The sequence below is a fragment of the Aquila chrysaetos genome, chromosome 5 (genome assembly GCF_900496995.4).
Source record: "Aquila chrysaetos chrysaetos chromosome 5, bAquChr1.4, whole genome shotgun sequence".
NCBI classification, from domain to species: domain Eukaryota; kingdom Metazoa; phylum Chordata; class Aves; order Accipitriformes; family Accipitridae; genus Aquila; species Aquila chrysaetos.
In genome coordinates, this window is record NC_044008.1 from 65,096,453 (window position 1) to 65,119,098 (window position 22,646).

Genomic DNA, 22,646 nt, shown 5'->3' on the forward strand with positions numbered 1-22,646 from the left:
GCATGCGTGAAGGCTGCCGTACTGGAGTGCAGCCACCCCTTCCTCTCTGAGCACCTAAGATTTTGGAAAATCTCACCCTCCATTTAGTGTGAAGTTGCTCAGTTCCGCAGAATTTGGCTTTCAAGTGCTAAAAAACTCCAGCCCAAGAGCCAGAATCACGTTGCCATCGCAGGAGCAAGTTGCAAAGGTGTCACTTTCCTGGACGCAGCCGTGCAGCGTAAATCGGAGATGATGTTCCCCTCCACTTCCCCAAATCTTGTCCCACGGATCCCTGTCCGGGGCTACACCACCTGCCTCCGCCGGGGCGAGGGGAGCCCCCCGATGCAGCAGAGCTCTCTGTCCTCTCCCCGTAACCTCGTTGCTGACGATGCCCCCGCCCCGTCCCCATGCAGCCCTGGGAGAGGGAAGCTCCCTGCCAGCCCTCCCCCGGCGTTACTTATCTGCTTAGGAAAACACCCAGCTGCCAGCGCTGCAGCCGCGGGGACAGGGGCCGGATCCTGCCCAGGGAAGCGTCCCGGCTTCCTACAGCCTCGCACTCCGCTGTGGCAACCGCTCCGAGACAGACATACAGATAGACAGACAGACAGACACACAAGCGGGCACCCCCCGCCCAAAAATCTCCCCGCTGCCCGGCGGGCGCGGCCGTGCGGGTGTGCTGGGGATGGGGTCGGGGCCGGGAGGGACTCTCGGCTCGGGGGGGGCCGGGGCCGGGAGCGGGGCCCGGGCGCTGCCGCCTTTATAGGAGGAGCGGCCGGGCGCCGGCGCGGGGCCCTCCCCGTCCCGCAGACGCAAGCGGGGCGGTGGCCCCGGTTAAAGGGGAAACTTGACAGCGCCGCCGCCCGCTCCCGCCGCCCGCTCCGCTCCGCTCCGCTCCCGCCGCCCGGCGCCCCTCGGCTCCGCCGCGACGTGAGTACGGGCCGGGCCGCGCCGCTCCGCCAGCCCGGCTGCGGAGGGAGGGAGGGAAGGAGGGGGGGGGGGGGGGGGGGTGGCTGATGGGGAGCTCTCCCGGGGAGAGGAGCAGCCACCCCGGGGGGGAGAGGGGCCGGAGAGACCCTCCGGGGGTCCGCAGGGGAGAGGGACGGGGGGACGCCCCCCCGCCACCACCACCACCGCTCCGGGGGTCCTCTAGGGAGAAGGAGTCAGGGCAACCCCTCCCTCCTTCTCTGGGAGTCCCGAGGGGAGATGGGCCGAGGAGACCCCCGGAGAAAAGGGGCCGAGGTAGCTCCGTCGGGTGAACTGGGCCGAGTTAGACGGCCCCCACCCCCAATCGGGGGTCGCCAGGGGAGATGGGCCGGGGAAAGCCTCCCATGGGGAGAGGGGCCGACAGAGTCATCCCCGCTGGTCCCATGGGTAGGTGGGCAGGGGAACCCCCCTGCCGGCGGTGAGGGGCCGGGGTAGCCCTCTTGGGTGAGATGTGCCGGGATAGACCCCTCCCCGGGGGTGCCGAGGAGCGCACACTTCCCCCGGGGAGAGGGATCGGACCCCCCCCGGAGGAGACGGGCTGGGGGACCGCCTCGGGGAAGCCCCCCCCCGGGGTCCCCAGCGGAGGGGACCCGGGAAGCCCCCTCGGTGAGAGGACTTGGGGGAGCAGGGTCGGGGAAAAGGCTCGGCGGAGCCCCCGGGGGTGTCCGGGAGTGGGTCCGGGCAGAAGGCAGGGACACCCCCCCCCCCCGGCTCCGTCGGTGGGGCCGGAGGGAAAAAGCCCGGGAGCTGGGCGCTGCCCAACCATCGCCCGGAGCCGGGCGGGCTCCTGCCGCCCCCGGAGCGCCTCCTGCTGCCCCCGGGGCCGGGCTTCACACCCAGACAGGCGCACGCACAGGCACACTCAGCGGCATCCCTCTCCCCCTCCAGTTCTGCCCTTCACCACCGCCAAGATGCTGCTTTTGCTGCTGGGGATCATCGTGCTCCACGTCACCGTGCTGGTGCTCCTCTTCGTCTCCACCATCGTTAGCGTAAGTACGGACTTTCCTCTGGCACCGGGGTACCGGCAAGGCAGGGAGCGGCCGGTGGCGCGGCACGGCATGACAAGACCAGAAGGTGTTATTTTTATTTGGGTTTTATTTTCCAGCCTAGCTTTTAGCAGGGAACCTTTACTTGCCGTTTACAAGTCTTGCTAACAGTGAGGGTTTGGAGCATTTTGCACAGAAAGCTCTCCCCGTATTTGTGTGGTCAGGTGTAACTGGAGGGTCGCCGGGTTGTGTGCTGTAGCAGATGCTCAGGGCATCCCCGTTCGCACAGAGGAGAGCGTTATTGAAGCCCGTCTCCTCATCGTCCCCATGCTGGTTCACATCAGGGAGCAGCCTCAGAGCACCCAAAACACCCTCCGTGGGGGTGACACTGCGCTCCCCTTTCCTAAAGGAGCTCCACCTGCTAATGGGCTTCAGCCCCCAGGACCAGTACAGCCAGTTTGAGCAAAACCCCTTGAAAAGGGGCTGGTTTGGGCACTGGCTCCTCAGCACCAGCAGTTTTGCTCTCCAGCTCTGCTCCTTTGAGGCTATGAATTAGGCACAGCCTCTGTCTCCTAACCTGGATGGGCAATTTTCAAGGCTTAAGCTTTGCAAGCAGGGGGAAGATTGAGGGCTGGATGCTGCACAGAGGGTTCCCAGCACTGTCCTTGGTCTAGAGCCCAGTTAACACGTCATCTACTTAGGAAGAGGTTTGACTTGGTTTCAAGGCAGCAGTTGTGTGGAGCTTGTGAGTTCCAGGCCTGCTTCACCAGGTTCTTCTTTCCCGTATTTTTTTTTCTTCTTTTTTTGGCGTGGTAATAGTAGTAGAAGATGTTACAAAAATCTTCCGAGTCGTTAGAAATCACGTGGAAGCATTCAAATAGCCCGGCCAGGCACCAGGCGAGGACGGCAGAGGGGAGGGAAGTGTGGGTCCCCCGTGGGACTTGGTCCATGCTTAAAGAGAATAAAGAGCTTCTGTTTTTCTGCCGTTAGGTGAAAGCAGCTAAAAGCAAATACCAGTATTTACTTTCCAAACCACTTTCTAAAGAAAAGCGTGTGCCTGGGAGCGCCCGGCCGGGCACACACGTGCCGGTACGCGCTGGGGCCTCTCGGTGCCGAATCCTTGGGGGAGGGCACGCAGCTGCCTGCCGTCTCCTGCTAGGGCCCTGCTCACAGGGCTGCGTCTCTTTGCAGCAATGGCTGGTGAACGGCGGGCACACGGCGGACCTCTGGCAGAACTGCACCTCCGGTAGCGTCTTCCACTGCCTGACATCGTCCACGAATGGTGAGTGCTCCCCGGGAATCAGGGCTGCTGCCGCCTCGTGCTTTTATTCTTCTCCCCAGACTTATGAAATCAAGGGAGATTTGCTTGTACAGGTTATTTGTGGTTCCCTCTTGCTTTTCCCTGCACTCCCCCCAAGTTGTTCCCTTCCATCCCTTCCCCTTGCCTCATCTGCTCCGTCCCCACATGGAGGGGCAGCACTCCACCGCATTCCCGCTGTCCTGGCGGGGGGACGCAGGGCTGGCCCAGCAGCGGGGGGATTCCCCCCCCCGGCCTTGGCAGTCCCTGAAGTTGCGATGCAGCTTTGCATGGGTACCAGACCCAATGCCCGTTGCTCTGCCCTGCTGCCCTCGAGCTGTGGGGCAGCTCCCAGTGACACTGTGGCAGGGGGTTCGGCACACTCAGCTGCAGCGGAGCTGACCGGTTCAAGCGCTTTTTGGCAGTCTCCTGTTATTAGCTCATTTTGATTACACTCGGATGTTCAAATGCAGGGCAGCCCTTGGAGCAGGGTTTGCTGGGCGGCTGTTGCAGTGCTGGGAGTGGACAGGCCATTTTCAGCACACGTCCCTCTTGCTGTGGTTGTGAGAGTGTTTTAAAGATGCACGTGGTGCCCCGAGGATGGCTTGTCTCTGGAGGACACCCTGTCCCATGTCTAGAGATCTGCCTTGCTTTTTGCTGCTGTGACAGGCTGAGTTTTTGGGCACACTGCTCGCCCTGTGGTTTGCTGCCGAGCACCGCGTGTGGGATGTGCTGAGTGCTCGGGCCCTTCTTTGTTCTGCTGCTGAAATGGCCCCCGTGGCACCTGCACATCTGGGGTGGCTGAACATCTACCTCTGGACTAAGCTGGGTGAAGGCTGATGTCACGCTGGGTGACATCACCCAGCGGGCTGTTTGCTGAGGTCAGCAGGGGAGGAGTGCTTACTAAAAAGCCGTTACACAGAGTTTCCAGGGCACCTAGTGGTACCACTAACACGAAATCTGTGCTCAGGGAGTCAGGCAAGCCTGTGCCTCAGTTTCCCCAGAAGATGGGTCTAATGCCAGCAGTGCTGTGTCCAGTGTTTGTTTTCAGTTAGCCTGGTTTTTGCTTTCCTGTGGAAACAGATTCTCCTGGTGTAACCCCCAGTGAAACCAGTTGTGAATCATACTGATGTCACTGGGAGCACAGTCATACTACCCTGGAAATGTGGCCGTGGAGTAGGAGCAAACCGATGCCACGTGGTCTTGGCAAGGCAGGAATGACTGCAGTGGAGAGCACTAAATACTTTCAAAGGGTCTCGTGGTGATGGGAGACTGTCAGAGGTTTTTGGAGGTTCAGGTCACCCTAGTCCCCAGCCCGCTGGGTGCAAAACTCTTATCTTCCCCAGGCTGAAATCAGTGGCGTGTTTCCCTGCACGGCCCAGGCTCTGGTTTCGGTGGGAGCGAAGCCACCGCTGCGGGTCTCTGCTGACGCCTGGTGGTGTCCGGGCCGGCCAGGAAGCGGTTGGATCCCATCCCAGCCGAGGAGCCTTCTGGAGCCATGTCCTTCATCAGCAGTTGGCCGGTGCTGGCTATCTGCAGCGTAGGCAGGCTGCTTCACGGCCATTCATGCATGCTCCAAAACTGCTGACCTTGCGCTTTGAAATAAAAGGCAGCGATTGCCCCCCCAGAGTCCCAGAGCTGAGGGCTGTAAAGCCTCCCCAAATCTTTTGCTTTTCAAACCTGCACTGCTTTTTCTGGGTGTTTGCAGGATGCTGTATGTTGGGGAGTTGTCAGTGTTGAGAGGGGCTTGTCCAAAATGTGTCTGGGATGGTTTCCTCCGTGTCTGACTGTCCTGCTGGGTGTTGTGAGTCTATATTGCCCCATTCCCAGAAGCTGCTCAAAGAGGGGCTTCCCGCTGGATCCCTTCCAGCGATGATTTTTTAACATTAAAGGGGCTGTAGTCAAGATGGCCCCGCTAAAAATGCGGTCGAGCAACTGAGTTTGGTTGATAAGGTGCCCCAGTGGGCTGCTCTTTGAGTAGAGGTGCGTTGTGCTCAAGTCTTAAAGTGCTCTCTGCCAGCTCTTATTTATATGAAGGCCTTGCTCTGGCATCAGGAGAAGAGAGTTTTGCTTGGGCAAAAGCTCCTGCCCCATCCACCCCGTGGCAGGGGTGTGGGAGCAGTGCTGCTGAGGACCAGTCTTCATCTGGTGGGATCCTGGATGCACCTCACCGGTGCTGTAGGAACACAAAATCAAAAGATATTTCCTATCTTAAAAAGCCTATCTTAAAAGCTTACGCAAGGCTTTTAAAATCTGTTTGTAAAAACAGAATAAAAATATCACACAGCATCATTCCCAGTGGATCCCTGCACCCTCCCTCCCCGCTGCCCGTCTCCGAGCCCCTTGGTCCCACTGCCCCTGCGCTGCCAGGGGAGCTGCGGTCGGCCACTATTTGGAGCGATAGCGGGGATATGGGGAAAGGATGCTGTGGCAGGGCCAGCTCCAAGGCTTATGCTCGTTCCCTGCCTGGTCCTTGTTATTCTCCTCAAACTCTCTTTGCTAGGAATATGCTTACTTTCAAAAATATGAAAGATCCTATACCAAATACCACAAACCGTTCTCATTTAAATCTCTCTCAAAACACAGGCTGTGCATGCTACACTGGGTTGTAGAAAGCCTTAAGAATTTGTTTCTCTGTGCCTGTGCCAAGGACGGTGCTTAACGGTTAATCACAGAGTGCCAAGGTCTGCTGCGGGCTAAGAGCAAGAAATCCTCGTTCGGGAATTTTGGCAGAATTCGATCTTTACGTAGAGGCAGTTTTTCTTCCGGCCATCGTAGCAGCTGCTGTAGTGCAGTTATTTTTTCTTCTCTTTTTAAGAAGGAGTGGTACTCAGTACTCGGAATATGTGGAATCAGGTAGGGTTGGGTCTCGTGTTTTCAGCATGGGTGGGGGCTTTGCCGTAGCACCAGAGCGGTGGGTTTGTTGTGCTGAGATGCTCCCCTTGGTCTCAGCATGGTGAAGATGGATGAACCTCCTCTCGCCTGCTGTCCTGTCACCCAGGGACCCTTTTGTTTACATGATCCGTACGTGGATGCCCAACAAGAAGCTGAACTTGCTACAACCAGGTGCCAGCAAGATTTGCTTATGTTTAACGCTGGGGCAGGTTTGGGACCGTGCTCCTAACCTTATAGATTACCCCATGGGGGTGGAATAAGCAGCAAAACAACTCAAGGGTTGACCACAGGAGGACTGTCGGACCATGGCTCCCTGGGACATTAGCAGACCTCGGGCACAGGATGGAGCTGGCCTCAGTGGAGGCTGAACTCACACCTCCCAAATGCCTCTTGGCACGGCTTGAACCCCTCACACCTCCCAAATGCCTCTTGGCACGGCTTGAACCCCCTGTGTATGTGAGGGCTGAGTGGTCCTGATGGGAGCAAGCGCTGGGAGGGAGGAGGAAACGCCAGGTCGGGGGCAGATGCCCACTTCTTTGCCTTTTACAACTGCCTGCTTGTTGCTTTGATTTCTGCATTTGCTTGTTAGATAATGACTTTTTTTTTCAAGAGGTCGACAACTATGGAAAAAATGTTGCAATCTTTGCTTCGTTTGCGCTGTCAGACATTCCTGGAAAAGACTTATCTCAAGAATTTAGCTCTGAATCCCAGAATTGTGTGTCGGCACGGCTGCACGCCAGCCCCCAGCTGTGCAATCCCACTGCAGACACGGGGCACACAGCCGGACCTGAGCTGCTCAAGTGCTCTTGAGTAGATTCCGCCCCAAATTTCCAGACACGATATTTTTTTCCTCCAAAAATGGCCTTTTCTCTCCACAACTGATTTTCTTGTGCAGGCAAGGAGATTTTTTTCTGCTACTTTCTACTGCTCTTCCTCTGATTTTGGTGGGAATGCTGAATTCGGGGAAGCAGTGGGGACCTTCGTGGAGATCCCTACATCCTTCTGTAACGTCAGGAGACATTTTTCCTGTTGTCTTCCTACCGTTTCTCCTGTGGCTGCTCTGTGGCTTTTGCATGACTGGCTTGTTCACAGGCAGGCTGATGTTTTTTGGCTTTTTTAAAGGGAAAAGAAAACCCCAAACCTTGGGAAATGCACAGGCTGCCAATCCACATGATTACTAAGTGCCATGAGCTGTATGATCCTGATGATTTGCTGATCTGGTGGCCACAAGCAAAGCCCAGGTGGGTCGTCCAGAGCAAAGATCTGCCCTGGACCGCCTGGGTGGGCAGGGATGGACCTCCCATCAATGGGGCAGGTACTGCCATGCAGTGGGGGATTGCTCTGCTCTTCTGCACACTGACCTTCCCTCTTCCAGAGTCCCTTTGCTCTGGCAGATGGGACCCTAAGCAGCACTGCTGGTGCTTGAAATGCATTTTCTTTGTGCTGGAGGAGGCAGGAAAAATCTTCGTCCCTGGCACAAGGCAAGGGCGTCTGTGCCCTGACCCATCAGCTGTTCCCAGGAGGAACTGCACTGCTTCTTCTCCACTTTTAAATGTATAACTGAAACATCTGAACCCATTGCTTTTCCTCTGTCAGCCCCCCCCCAGTGGCTTTGCTGCCCTTATTCTTTCAGACTCTTTCTTCCAGCAATGCTGGACTTGCATGACATAGAAAAGGTATGGAGAGATGGAGGTGCCATTTAACTTGCTGTAATCCTTTTTGTGGCTGAAAATGATGTTGCAAGGCTGCATTGAAGCCTTGCACTGAGGAAAATTATTTCTCGATGTCTAATTCCATTATTGATAGTGAGTATAGAGTACCTGAACAAAAAGAGATGGGGGCAAATTCCCCTCCAGCCCACTGGAAGAACCAAGACTGCACCAATTCGGTCAAGACTTGGAGAATTTGTCACTGGTGAGGGGACACTTCCTAGCGCAGGAGAGTGAGATGGAGGAGATAGTCCAGTCACCTCTGCAAATTAGAAGTTCAAAGATTTAAAGATTCAAAGATTTAGAACATGGTGTCAGCCTTTTATTGACTGGAAAAGTTACCTTCTGCCCTTATGCTGTGGGTCTTGCTGAGTCTGCGGGCACAGCGCTGTTGCAGCTGTTTGCTTTATTTCTGCTGGGCAGCTGCAAACGAGCAAGAAATTACCCATATTTAAGGATGCTGAATCTGTTATAATGAAGCCACGCAGTAAATAATGCATAGCTTCTTTGTGTGATAGTGCATAGTCTTTGTATTTGAGGTTCTAGCCATCAGCTGGCCCCATTCAGCTTATGGACCACATGTACAGATATCCTGATCTGGGGACACCTCTGGTTTTTCAGGATCTTTGCAGTTTGCAGCAGAGTAGCAAAGAGCCGGCTTTTATCCTCAGCGGTTTGTGGGTCTGCGGCACCCGCTTTGTCATTAATGACAGTTAACATTGGCTTAACTCGGGCAGGGTTGAACCCCTCTCTGCCAGCTTGTGGGTGACTGTAGCTTGCCCCTTAGTTGTCTAAAATAAACTGTGGGGTATTCCAGGAGAATATTTTGTATTTCAGATCAGTTTCTGCCATAACCATGTCCCCTGTGATACGAAAGGGATTTCCTCTGCTTAAAACCAGGTTTGTGTTGTTGCTTGTTCTTCTCACAAAGAGCATCTGATAAGGAGAGGTAGGGAACCAGTGCTGTTTTTCCCTGCTCTCGGCTGCTCCAGAGCTCTTTGGCTCCCCTATTTCTGCCTAAGGGGGGCGGGGGGTCAGCCAACCTTCCCTGCTGGGTGGGGAGCTTTGGCCCATAGGAGAGGAGCAAAAGGGAGGAAGAATGCAACCCTGTGGGCAAACTATGACTGCAAAACCAGAAGAATGGGTGGGGAAGTCCACTGTACAGTGCAGTGCTGGAAAACTCTTGATCCAGCATTTTTTTTGGCCTTGATGAGACTCTTGGGTGTCCCCGTGGCCACAGGCTGAGCGTACCCCTGCGACATGCCTGCGGGTCAGGGAACCACTGCTCCCCATCCCTGCTCCTGGTGCCTGGACTTGAAATCAGTGGGAGGTGGTACCTAAGCCCTTTGGAGGACCTAAGTCTGAAATGATATATCTACCATCTTAGCTCGCTCTGACACACAAACCAAAAGGAGGTCGGAGCCACCATGCCGAGGGTCTTGCAGAGGAGCTGGCTTGGGCATTGTGGAGCTGTTGGAAGGTGTTTTTCATGGTGCCAGCAGCTTTCTACTGCCTCAGCAGCAGCAGCAGTTGCCTCTGCGTGACATGAGCTTTGATGGTCTGATGGGACGTCTGAATGTGGCAGCTCTGGAGAGCTATGGATCTCCTGGCCTCAGGGACTTCTTGGATGGAGCTTCGAGGAGAAGGCAGAAGGGAGGACAGCTGAGAGGAAAAGAAGACAAGAGGAGAAAAGGGGGCTTTGAGGGTTTCATCTTCTGAAGGGAGCTACGGAAGAGGACCAAGAAGTCTCGGGCAGGAATTGCAGCATCGTGTTCATTCACCGCCTCCCCACAGCTCAGGTGTTTCCCACCTGTGCATCCCCTGGCCCTTACAAATACCTTGGCAGCTCTTTAAAATCCCCCTTTTCTGGTGGGATTTCCAGGAATACCTTGATCCAGCACCCTACGGCCTCTCCAGGGAGTAGACATAGGAGGACAGGAAAGGAACAACTGTTGGGTGAAAAACCTGCTTTTTCCCAGCTTGAGCATCCAGCAGCCCAGAGCATGGTCTGGGAAGGTTTGACTTCAGGCTGGTGGGAGGTCTGGAACTGAAGCAGAAGAAAGCTGCAATGTCACGGAGCTCTTCTTTCCCTAGGAGAGCTTAGTGAGTCTGCTGCATGTGGCTGACGAACTGTGAGGCTGTTCTCTTCAATAGGAGATATGTTCACTTTGAGCGGTGGGGCTGTGGGTGGTCGCGGGGGAGGTCATCTGTGCTGCTCAGGAATAGCTCTGCAGGTAGCTGAGCTTTTTTGCCTTTCTGGGTTGCTACAGTGAGTTGCCAAGGGGCAGCAGCCTGAAGTTCAGGCCCAGAAGAATGATGCAATTGAGCTAATATTTCTGCATCTTCATTTCACCCTTTTTCAACCCTCTTAAGGGGTGTTTGAATATCAAGGTTTAAAACCATTGCAAGCCCCAGTGCTTGTGATGTGACCTGTCCGCTTCATAGGCGAGGATGCAAGTTGGGTTCAGGTTCTTGGTCAGACCTTGAAGCCCGAGAGTCTGCTTTAGAAAAACTCTGCTCAGAAAATATGTCTTTTCCTGGCAGACCTGGGCTAGTACCTTTCTGCCAGTAGATGCATATGCTGTTCCTGACCCTGCTGATATTTAGTTTGCAGCATTGAAGAAGCAGGTTTTACCATGCAGATGTGGTCATGAATTTCTCCTCCCTTTAGTTTTGTATACGTTATATGCTACAGTTACCTCCTTAGTGGATGTTTTCTTCCCCAGAAGTGGTTACTTTTTAAGTGTACAGTGCATATGCACTTTGCAAAGGGAAAGCTATATGCGCAAAATGTTACCATCAGCTGCAGGTCACAGCGCAGAGGTGTTTTTAATGCATAGCACTAATTTAGTGATGTCTTACAGTGAGTGTGTAAGCTGATCGCTCAAATAAGTTTCTTTTCAGTTTGCACTTTATTCTTTCTCCTTGGCTGGGTCAAAAGAGGATAGGGTGTCTGCAACAGAGCAGTGAATGAAACCCTGGGGAGCCAATGCCTGTCCTTTAAGGCCCTCTGCTCGTGGCCAAGGACATGTTTGTGCCTGCCCCATCAATCCTGCTCAGCTGCACCCATTGTCTGGGTATAACCCCCCCCCCCCCGGCAAACAGGGCTGGGGCTTTGCTGGAAGGGGTTGGGTTAGCCACTGTCTTTCTAGGGGGGTTCAGCTGCAATTCCTGCTCTAGGTTTCAGTTTCTGCTCTGGGTTTCTTTCTTTCATGTTAGACTTCAGGGCAGTGAAATGTGGTCTTCACCATCCCAGGGGTGAAGTCTTTTCCCTGTTGTTTTAAGTGGTAGCGTGAGCACATCAGGACTTGCAGAGCTTAGGGAAGTCTTCAAATTTGTTTTGTAAAAACTTCTTACTCTGTTTCTGACTGCCTGAAAGGGCTCTAAAAACACTCCCAATGGGTCCGCTCCGGAAGCGGTATGCAGGGTGTTATCTGTCCTTTCCACTCTGTTTCCTTTTCTTCCTCCTCCTGAAGAACAAAGATATAAACACGGAGCTGAAGAGATGCAGCAGAAAAATGGAATAACTGACTTGCTGCCCAGGGGAAACCACAAATAACAGTCTGGGAGTAAACAGTGCTGACAGCCCTGCGATACAACTCACAGGGCCCAGACTTCCCTGTGGGAAACGCGCTTTATTTTTAAAAGCCTGTAGGTAGGACACAGCACTAATAGCAAAGGACCTAAAAGCATATGGGATTGAGGAGGTAGCAATACTATCTGCAGTTATAGTGTGTTTTCAAATGAATTAAAGGCAATTAGCTATCCTAATACAGCTGAAGTCTGTGGGCAGCTGGGCTTGGACTTAATGGGAGTATAGCAGCTTGCACTTGTGGATCTCTGAGTCACGAGCTGGGGATCCTGCCCCTTGTTTTCACAAAGGAGGCTGATAAAAGTCAGCAAAGGGCTGGATGTGAGCAGGCCCAGAGCTCTGGTCTGTGGGATCATCTCTTGATTTTCCTACTCACAAGTTCGTGCCACTGCTGCTCTCTGGCTGCAGCGGGGCAGTGCGGCTGGCTGCCGAAACCCCTCCGGTCACCGAGGGCTTTCCCCTCTCTCTCAGTGCCTGCCTTTATATTCCTCTGACATGGCTTTTTATTACAATGGGATTTTGCAAAGCCTGTATAAATCATTTGTATTCAGAACCAAAAAAGAGGCATGGGGAGGCGGATGCAATTAAAAGGGCAGCTCAGCTCAGCTTTCCGTCTAGACAGCCTTCTCTTAAAATAACTGGCACTTGGAGCATCCACCTCCGAGCAGAAAGGGCTCCTCTCTGGGCCGGATTCCATGGCCTTTGAAATCACAAAAGACTTGGCTTCCTGGGTCCTGGACCGAACTGCAGGTCTTGGGGCCGGGCAGGCTTTGGCTCAGCTGGTGCACGGAGCTGGACATGGCTTTAGGGCTTGGGAAGGCGTGAGCTGAAAGCTCAACTTCCCAGACCTTTGATGGGAGCCCTTTGTGTGCTGAAGCATGGAAGGAGATTGCAATTCAGTAGCTGGACATCCTCTAACCATACTTCTCCGACCCCACCTGAGCAATGATTTATGACTTGATTTTTAGCAGCGCTTGAGCTGCCTTATCCCCACTGTTGCCCACTGGTCGAGCATGGCCAGAGCTGAAGGGTCAGGTGGGGTCGAGGCAGGGGAGTTTCCCTGCCTGGCTAGCTGAGATAGGAGAAACATAAGGGACATTTTGTGTGCACATCAGTGTGAAAACCACACTGGGATTCCCTGGAAGTGAAAGCAGTGATAGCTGCTCCTTCCTAAGGAACGGCAGCAACTGGTGCACATGGATGTAAACCCAGCGGTGCCGCAAGGAGTGAAGCGCAGCAGCTCTTAAGCAGGGTGCGTTAATGCTGCAGAGTAGTTTGGCATGGGAGGCGTGAAAAGGAGGGGGAGGAAAAAGCTGTCTGCAATGAGCAGAGGCCTCTCTGCCTGGTTTCAGTCTGCTTTGGTGAGCAGGGCCTGAATTTGCTCCGTTGCGTGAACGTCCGGAGGCAAGATGCAAAGGCAAGAGGTGGAATTGATGGTCCAAAGTCAAACACACCAGACGTTACTAAATTGCACAGGATGTTTTCTGCAGGCATGGATTTGCTGGAAAGGCACAGGCGTGGATCGTCATTGCCGTCCTAGTTGAAGGCCGTACCTCACTCTCTGGTTCAAATTCCACTGTCACCTCCGTGAGTGCAGCTTGTGAGGATTTGGTGGGAAAGCGTGATCGCTTCTCTGGGAGCGGACACTGCTCTGGGCAGTCCCAAATGGCCTCACTGGCTGCACCAAGTATTGAAGGTTGCTAAGCTGAAGCGTAGCTTTATTTGGAAGTTTTGCTATGTTTCAGCTATTTGCTGCAGAAAGCTGTTTCTTGCAGTGTGCAGCCAGGAGAGCAAAGCTGGTGGTAGTAAAACTGCAGTGCGAGCATGGGACTGGGACTGAGACTTTGGTGCTGCCTAATTCTTGCCTGTTTGAGGATCCAGCCCAAAGCATGATTTTTCTGCCTTTTACTGGGCGGTTTGTGCCTCACTTTACCTCTGCCGAGTCCTGCCTGGCTTTTGTGGTGAATTAATTGATGTCGCATCCTTAAAGACCTCTCGAGGAAAGCTGCAAATACTCCTTTTGATCTCAAACTTTATAAGGAAAGGGAAAGGCAGAGGTACTTGTGAGGACAGCCCCTTCCCGCTGCTGTGAGGCACTGCCTCTTTCTGTCAAGCTCATGGGATGGAGCCGCATTTTGCTTGTTTATTTATATTTTTTTTTAACGCGGGGAGTTACACACCCACGAAGCCTGGAAATAGCTGGGCAGTGACTCACGAAGGGGCTGGTTTAACTGGTCTGCTCTGCTCTGGGAGGCAGCTGTGTTTGGCAGCTGGGGAAGGCTCTTTCCAAAAGGTTTGACTCCACAAGGGCAGAGGGTGTTTTCACTAGCTATGTATTTATTTTACCTCTGAGCTTGGCCAGCTCGGTGTCTCATGGCTTGTTGCACATGGCTTTTGTGTTTCCAGTACAGCTGAACTCCCAGCGCCTGACATGAAGCTGGGGGAGAGGCTTTGTCTAGGTTTCTGCAGACTTCAGATTGGGACTGATATTGCTGCTCATATTTTATTATAAATGCTCCCTGATAAAGCATGTGGCCCTGCAATTTGTTTTAACCCAGCATGCTGGTCCATGCACACGTCATCCTAAATCCTGGGCAGCATCGTGCCCGCGCTGAGGACCTCACCTGCTGGATGTGGCCACATCCCCCAGCTGTTAAGAAACTTAATGGGAACCGGGGCTGGGATGGTGGCACGGGGGATGATGCCGAGGTCAACGGGCTGTGGTGGGGGCTTGCTGTCTGTGGTGCCCACACTGAGGTTTCTGTCTGTCTGTCTTTCCCCAGAATGGCTGCAGTCTGTCCAAGCGATGATGATCCTTTCCATCATCTTCAGCGTCTTGTCCCTGTTCCTGTTCTTTTGCCAGCTGTTCACGCTCACCAAGGGCGGGCGGTTTTATGTTACTGGAATCTTCCAAATCCTTGCCGGTAAGTGGGGGCTGATTGATGGGGCTGTCACCAGTGGGGAAAGGGCTTTCAAGCAGAGGAGAGGCCAATGGTAGAAACGAGCACACTCTTGGGTACCGAAGCAGGAGGATCACGGAGCTGGCTCCCGCGTGGCTCAGTGAAGGCAAGAGGGGGTGAATAATTTGTGTCTGTTGAGGTCTCGCATGCCCTGGGATGGGATCTGTCTGTCAGGGCGTTAGGCGTCCAAGCTCTTCTGCCCTTGCGTCATGGAAGGTACAAGAGGGTTGCTGCCCCGGCCGGGGAGGTGTCGGAGGGGCAGAGTGCCAGACCCGCCGGAGGCAGAGCTGTGCCAGCGGTCCGGGGCGGTGGGGCAGGCAGGGCGTGGGGGCTGCCGGACCGGGGGCTCTGCCCGCTCCTCCGGTGGCTCGGGGTGGAGCGCTGAGGGTCCGGGGCGGCTGCGCTGGCTTTGGGACCCACCTGCGCCAGGCTGGGCGAGGTTTCCGCAACTGCAGGCGGGGTGGGGGAAGTAGTGACGATCCTCTTTTGGCGAAAGAGGATCCGAGGATTATTTATAAACTTGCCATAAGGGGGCCTGGTGCTTTCCACATCAGCAAAGAGCCACTGGAGCGTGCAGGGTGAGCCAGCTGACTTTGAACTGTCAGCTACTATTTTTAACTCTTAAAGAACTCAGCCCTGGAAATGAGCCATGGTTCGTGTCCTACGTTGCAGTTCTCCAAATATAGATGCTGTAAAGCCACTGCCTCCATTTACGTTTCCACGTATGAAAACAGTGGAGAGGATTTTCAAGCATTCGGACTAGAAAAATTAAATTGTGCAATGAGGTTCTGGCTAAATTATGACAGACTGTCTGGGAAGGAGACTAATTGTTTACTAGAGCTTTAGATGTTAAACTAAAAGCCACCCTCAGTCCTGCCACTGAATCCGTGGAAAAACTCATCCACTGAATTTAGACAGAGTTTCTGAGCATCCTCTAAGTGACTAGCCTTCACAAACCTTGGAAAAGTTTAGAGCTAACCTTTCTTAGCAAGTGTGGCATGAAATCTATTGTAAGTGTATTTGCTTGGCCATAATGCAGGTGATGAGTTCAGATCAGTTCACCGTCTCTGGAAAGATAGATGTGTAGAAACCCATTACAGCCATGGAGTCAAGGAGGGGAAATGGGCATTAATAATGCAATTATCTGCCTGAGAGCTTGTCTGATAGATCTGGGAGCAGAAGGCTTCTCTCTCCTGAGTGATTGTTGGTGATTCCTCATTCTCAGAGGAAGAGAAAATGGGATCGCAACCCTCCTGTCCATGCTGTGCTGGGTGTTGTAAGGGGTTGGAGGGTCAGGCCATAGACCTACCATCTCTTTCCTTGTTGGGCTTGAGACATGGGTCAAATCCATCCCCCACCAGTATGAAGGACAGGAAAAGTGTGACCTGATCCCCCTGAAGCTTCCTCATGGCCTGGGGGACCCATAGGCAGAGGTCTGAGTCCAGATGGACCATGCAGAGGTGGACACTGGTGGCCATCCTTGCTGTTGTCCCTGGCCAGGGCTGGACGAGGGGCTCAGGGCAGTTGTGGTCTTTGTGTCCCTAAATTTCAGGGTTGTTGGTAGGAAACAAGACATGGCTGTGCCAGCGCTGCCAGGATATCCCACCTGGAGGTATGGATGGCTCTGGTCAAAGGAGTTGAACCTGATGTGGTTTCCTTGCACCTTGCTGTGGAAGGCCACCGCTGTCTAAAGCCAATGGAGGAAATTCCTGTGGCCTTCAGGCTTTGCAGGTGTTCCTCCACACCTTGCAAAGCCCCGGCACCACAAAGTCCTGCTGCAGGTCTGCCAGGGACGGGGTCCTACCTGCTTGAGTGCTTTGTTCTCGGCTCCAGCACAGCTGGAGAGGTCCTCCCTCCTTCTGGGAGGGGATGAGAAGGCTCTTCCTGAAGCTCTCCATCACCCTGCAACCCCTCCTGGGGTGATGCAGCTTGGCAAAGCTCAGGGTCTCCAGTTTTGGAGCCTGAGCAACAGCAATGCTGGACCTGAACCAGCGGGTGCTAGGGGCAGAACCACTGGGTGCTGTTGGGTGGTAGAGCCGGGCAGCGGTGCCTGAAGGGCAGGGGCTGGTCTCCAGTACAACTTCAGCTGTGGCTCAGGGGAACTGGGGAGCAGAGGTAAGGGCAAGAGGAGGTGCACGAGGTCGGTTGGGTCTGTTGTGTAGCAGCAGGGCAGGATGCATCCCCAGCACCTTCTCCACACTGCTTGGAAACATGCCCCGAAGTCTAGCTGAATTTGCCCTGAGGGGATTTCAGCCATCGCGAAGGCATCAAAAGGCCCTCTACAGCTCTGCTCAATCCTTGCTGCGTCCATCACAGCCAGGGGTAACTTCTCCTAGCTGTGTAAGCCGAGCATGGGAGAGATGTTGGTTTGGGCCTCTCAGGGTTTGACCCAACTTTTCCATCACTCTCTCCAGCATCAGCATCACTTTTATCCCTCATCTCTCATTCCTCCCACCCTAGACCTGCTGTCCCTACGGGGTGGAGAGGGTAGGCTCAGCCTCAAGGGCTATGCCTTCCACATATCCCGCAGCTATTTGCAAAAACCTGCATTGGAGAGCTAACCTTGAGCATGCACCAGCACCCAGCCTGGTTCGTCTGCAGGGCTGGGGCAGCATGCGCAAACCTGCAGGAACAGAGATGAGGTAGCATTTGCCCTCCTGGCCTGTCAAAGCAAGACTAGAGCGTGTTCTTAAAATCAGGCTCTAAAGTGGTGATGCATTACTGCTTACATTGGTGCAAGCAGCTGAATGCAACTGTCCTTCACTTCCCAAGCATGTTCTCTGGGTCAAAACCAGTGCAGATGCTGCAGAAGTGCAGTCGTAACAGTTGCCTCCGTTTTGCCAAATTCCTTATGTGGACAATTGCGGCTGTATTTTCTGCTGTCTGTAGGTGACCGGCGTGGCCGCACGCCTGTTCTCTGTCCCACCAGCATCGGCAGACAATTGTTGTGCTCTCTTTGCATGGGCCGGGGCAGTGGGAGTTGGTTCTCTTGCTTAGAGAATGTAAACTGCACCAGCGACGCGTTAATGAAACATATTCCCACTTCTGCACTTTCCCAGAACAAAGGAGCAGTGTCAAGTGGAATTACAGCTCAAATATCACGGTGGTTAAATGTAGGTGGTCCCGAGGTCCGTGCAGGGGATTTGGAACTCGGCTCCAACAACAGCCCCACGACTGTATAATAGAACTGCTGGGATTGACTGAAAGAGCTTGTTTTCAGGCAGAAATAGAGGTGGCTTTGTGTTAGCTCTGGGCAGTCCCCAACGCTGATGGGTTGTTTTTGCAACAAAGCTTAAACGCTGCCTACCGGAGCTGGGCCCGGCCGGACAGCCCTCGGGGACCTGCGCTGGCCCCTGGCTGGCGAGGGTGGATGCCGGGAGCCGGGGAAGAGGGACGAGCCCTGGGCACAGCAGGGCTTGCAGAGAGCAGGGTTTGCAGTTGAGCTCCTCGTGCAGCCCGGGAGGATGACGGGGGATCGCAGGGCACAGACCCTGCCCGGCCAGAGCGTTCGTGGCCCCCAGCTCTGTTTGCCTGGGCAGGTGATAAAGAAACTTTAGTGCTTTAAAAAAAAAAAATGGGGTTTTGTGTCTGACCTCTTGCAGCATCTCTGGTAGGGTGGTTCAGGCTACAGTCTGGGTTTTAAACGAGCGGGGCTGGTCTGGAGCAGCAGCCCAGAGCTGGGGGATGCCCGATGCTTGCCTGAGGGATGGGTTAGCCCAGGTGATGCTCTGGCTTTGATTGCTCCAGGGGCTCCTGCTTTGCTTGCCCCATGGGCTCCGGCTTTGCTTGCTCAGAGCCTGGCAGAGATATCCCCACTCACCTGCAGCCAGGGCAGAGACCACACCACCCCCACCACCCCCCAAATCCTACCATAGTTTTTCAGGAGATGGGATACAAGGGGGCAAAAATGAAAACAGTTTCCCATGCTGGTATTGGCTATTATCCTCTCTAGCTCTGGGTTTCCAGCAGGGAACTGCTCCGTGCGTGGCATCACTAACCCCTTCCTATATGCGCTTCCCTGGCAGGGCTCTGCGTGATGAGCGCCGCGGCCATCTTCACAGTGAGGCACACGGACTGGCACCAAGCCTCAGAAGACACCTCCTACGGCTTCGCCTATATCCTGGCATGGCTGGCGTTCCCCCTGGCCCTCGCCAGTGGCATCGTCTACGTCATCCTACGGAAGCGCGAGTGATGCCGCGGGAGGCGGCATGGCGTGACAAGGGCACTCATGACGTCCACGGAGGAGACGGAGGCGGGGGAAAATAGACGAGAAAACGGAAAAGAAAATTAACCAAAAAAAAAAAAAAGAAAAAAAAGGAATAAACCCTCCCAGCAAAACCAAAACCAAACCCAACCGACCCCAAAAGGAAACACTCAAAGGGTTACTTGTTAATTGAAGATGTATATAGTATCTATGGTTTAAAAAACCTATTTATAACACTTTTTACATATATGTACATAGTATTGTTTGCTTTTGTTGACCATACGCTATGTTTTAAAGCCTAAAGCAAGTGCCTAAGGAACTATTACTCCTAACAGTGTAACAAGAGCGCGGTGATTTTTCTCTCATGCAAAATCCTCTTTGAGCTGAACTCTCCTTCCCCATCCCAGCCTGTATCGAACCTTCAGAAAACCCCAGCTCTGACTGGTTTTAGGCTGGCGTAAATTGGAGTTGTGTCTGTTTATGCCAGCTGGAGGGTTGGTCCCCGCTCCTGCCACGTGCTGTGATCCTGGTAACCAAAGGGCACGTCCAGATCTGACGGGAGATGCTTCCGAAAGGTTTGAAGGATTTCGGAGCAAAGGCTTTGATTGCCCCAAGTGCCTAAATGACTTATGTGCCTAAGTCCCATTGCCTTGCCACCACACCCGCTGGGAATTTGGGCTTTTAAATCACTTAGGTTGACTTGCAATCCAGCAAGGGCTGTCCTCCTTCGCCCGGGTGGGCTCTGGGGGTGCCCCCTGTGCCAGCAGGGCTGGGGTGCGTGCCGTGCCGTGCCGTGCCGAGCAGCCGGGGCACTGATGCTCCCAACCGTGAAACGTGCTTTTTCCTTGCCGTGGAGCTAAACTACCGATGAGAAAGAAGCAAACCCAGTATATCTATGAAATCAAATACCAGATATATGAAATGGTGCTATCTATTTACCATTCCTTATATTGCTAGCCATTTAACCTTATTCACTGGAAATTCAGTTAACAATCGTGAGGTAAACAACAAAGCTAGAAATGAGAAATAATTCTGTGTAATATAAATGAGCTATAGCTGCTTTTGTACTTAGACTTGCTCTTACTATTATTTTTAATAAAGCATTTATAACTGAGGTTCCTTTTTTCCCCCCCGTGGTCAAGAGGAACAGAAACAGCTCTGGGTGGAGCCCTGTCGGTCTTTGCTGCCAGAGATGTCTGTCCTCTGTCTGTGCGTCAGCGATGTGTCTGGCCATGAATTGAATGGGCACCTGCGCAGACCCCAGGCTGCCTTCTGAGGACTCCAGACACTGTGTTGCTGTTGTTGTTTTTGTTTCGTTTTGGGGTTTTTTTTTTTTGGTTCTTTTTTTTTTTTTTTTGCTTTGCTTTTCTGATTTTATACCGACTGTGTGGACTAAGAAGCAATGAAATAAAAGTCAGAATAACTCAGTTGCTTCTGCTTTTTCACGTTTTTGCGGGTTAGAGCCAGGCTGCACTCCACCAGCCTGCCTGCATGGCCATCCCACGGAAGGTCTCCGTGATGCCGTGCAGCAGATCTGTGGGCTAATTCACGCTGCTGAGAGAGGCTCTGAGCTTGCTGGGCTGCCTGCGTGGCAGATGTACCTGTGCCGGAGGGGTAAGACTGCACCAGAGCTAGTGCTGGGGCCAGGAACTGAGCTCAGGGCCCATGTCGTCGTGCTGGTGTGTGCTCATCTTTCTGCCTCTGTCCCAAGATGCTCCCGTGGTGTGACCACCAAGTCCCCAAAGACAGCAGCCAGGCAGCAGCTGGCAGGACGGCACTTCTCCACTGCCGGTCTCCTGAGCAGGGACGGTTCAGGTCAGCATCAGCTGCCCCGGGGGGATCCGGCCGGCTCTGCCACTCGGCACAAACAGCAGAAGCCTTTCAGTCCTGTGTGCCGAAACACCCAGAGCCTGGGGGTGCAATTACAGCCGGGGGGATTAGCACATTGTGCGCAGTATGCGCAGCCTTAATGGCTGGCACGGAAGCGTCCGCACTTCCGTTTGCTCATTCATTTGGCTATTAAATATCCAAGCTGATGTAGCAACCGGTGCTGGCAGAAACACAATGGCTCTTGCAAGGTCGCTAGTTGAGGCCAGTTATTAACATCAGGCCAGATCCCAAAGCCCTCAACCCAGCCACATCCCAAAGGAAAGGAGCAGGAGCTGTCTCACATCTCGGCCGCTCAGCACAGAGCCTGGGCAGCGCAGCGTGGCCACCCTGGCACCTCACTTGATGGCTGAGGCTTCTGGTTGTGGTCTTCCAGCTGGGAGTATTTCCCCGTGGGCTCACTTTGCTGAGTTCCAACTAAGCCCAGGAGGGTATCTTGCTTGCTGAAGCAGCATTTGAGCCCCCATAAGCCGCAGCACTGGGGCACGTGGTCATCCCGGGTCCTGCCGGGCTTGGCACCGTGTACCTGGCAAAGGGGACAAATATTTCCCTTCTGAGGAGTAGGTAGGAACACAGGTGGTTTTTGCCACTCCTGTGGGAAAATTAAAGATGGGTTTTCTCATTTTGGATCAATATCTCAGAACGCACCAAAAAACTGACTGCTTCATTTTTGTCTCTCAGCACGGTGCTCTTCGTCCGCTCAAGGCGTAAACAAGTGAGCGGCATCAGTTCGTGTCCACAACTCAGTGTTGCATGGTTGCTTCGTGCTGGGGATGCATTTTTGAAAGCAGCAGAACAAGATGTCTTTTGAAGTGGAAACAACGTGAAGGTTTGAGTCCCTTTTGGAAAGGGTCCAAAGGGGAACTGCCACCCATGCACACCAGAGTCAATGTTGTCTCCTTCCCCCCTCAAACTGTCTCATTTGGGTTGACTCCGTTGGATTGGAAGTCACCAGCGCCTCTTACCCCGGCTCTCAGCCATGCCCCCAGGCATGCCCCACTCCTCGGGGGCCTGTGGGGACGGGAGCTGCTGGCCAAGACCTGGCACCTGCGCCTGCTCCCTTCCCCGAGGTCCCTTTCGCAGCACCGCGCTGACCTCGAACGGGCTCTTTTGACCTTTTTTTTTGCCTTAATTCAGTCAACCCGGGCCTCTCCGGTGCCAGCCGGGGGCTGGGGGGAAGGCGGCGGGACCCGCGGCCCCAGCCCCGACCGCGGTGCGCGGTCGCCGCCCGGTGGCTGCCGGCGGCACGGCGGGACACGGCCCCGACCTCTGCAGGGGACCCCCCCACCGTGCACCCCGGCAGCAGGGGGTCACCCCGCTCTCCGCTTGGGGCGGGGGAGATTTCTTAAGGCGGACGGTCAGGGTGTCCCACTGGTGACCATGGGGACAGGGCCGAAGGGGTCACCCCCCCCGGGGTGGGAGCATCACCCGGTGGGTGATGGGGTGCAGGTCCCAGCCCTCGCCTTAGCAGCATGGAGGGCTGCCCCCGCCCCGGCATCTCTTACTGCCCACCGGGAACGGCTGATTGAAGTGCAAATAATTAATAATAAAAGTGGAGGGAGCTCCGGAGTTCTCTAGTCCTGGCTCCTGCGTAGGGTGGGACCGTCACCAACGATAGACTGGGCTGGGCTTTGTTTAGCTGGGCCCGAGCCTTGAAAACCTCCAGGGGTAGAGAGTCCCTGACACTCCCTTCCTAGTGAAAAAGCCTTTCGTAAACACCAGCCTAAACTTCCCAGGCCTTAATCTGCCCCTCATTACATCAAATGGCCACAGTGACCATCCTCTAAACCGCGGCCAAGGAACCCAGCTCCACGAGGGATGTGGGGACCACCAGCACTTGGGCTAGAGGTACATCACCCACACCGGGTGCTCCATCCCCCCGCCCCACACCATTCACAAGATGACAGAAGACATCGAGGCCGGACTCAGCATTTCTGCCCGATCAGCAGTAAGCACACTTGGAGCTAAATGAGACTCAAAAATTTCAGTGCACCCTGGGGCTACAGCCCAATTAAAATCAAGGCAGCCCATAAAACAGCTAGCTGAACAAAACAGCAGCAGTGTAGTATGAAGTGGCAGAGGGGTGAAAAAAATATTAGGGAAGTTTCTTTAATGTGTGTTGTATCATAAAAGCAATTGTTTAAATGGTTTTT

General features: G+C 54.1%; 1 protein-coding gene across 1 annotated transcript; it reads left to right on the forward strand.

Moving 5' to 3' along the window:
• Positions 1-768: 768 nt before the first annotated feature.
• Positions 769-19,720, forward strand: PMP22 (peripheral myelin protein 22). Its single transcript, XM_030015883.2, has 5 exons — positions 769-906; positions 1,852-1,952; positions 3,141-3,231; positions 14,226-14,366; positions 18,428-19,720. The coding sequence occupies exons 2-5, from the start codon at positions 1,875-1,877 to the stop codon at positions 18,592-18,594; spliced, it is 477 nt and encodes a 158-aa protein (XP_029871743.1). The 5' UTR covers positions 769-906; positions 1,852-1,874; the 3' UTR covers positions 18,595-19,720.
• Positions 19,721-22,646: the final 2,926 nt, after the last annotated feature.

Bases quoted from the DNA above. Each gene is read 5' to 3' on its own strand.
- PMP22 (XM_030015883.2), top strand. From the start codon at position 1,875: ATGCTGCTTTTGCTGCTGGGGATCATCGTGCTCCACGTCACCGTGCTG. The intron at 1,953-3,140 runs GTAAGTACGGAC...GTCTCTTTGCAG, and splicing joins TCGTCTCCACCATCGTTAGC to CAATGGCTGGTGAACGGCGG. The intron at 3,232-14,225 runs GTGAGTGCTCCC...GTCTTTCCCCAG, and splicing joins CCTGACATCGTCCACGAATG to AATGGCTGCAGTCTGTCCAA.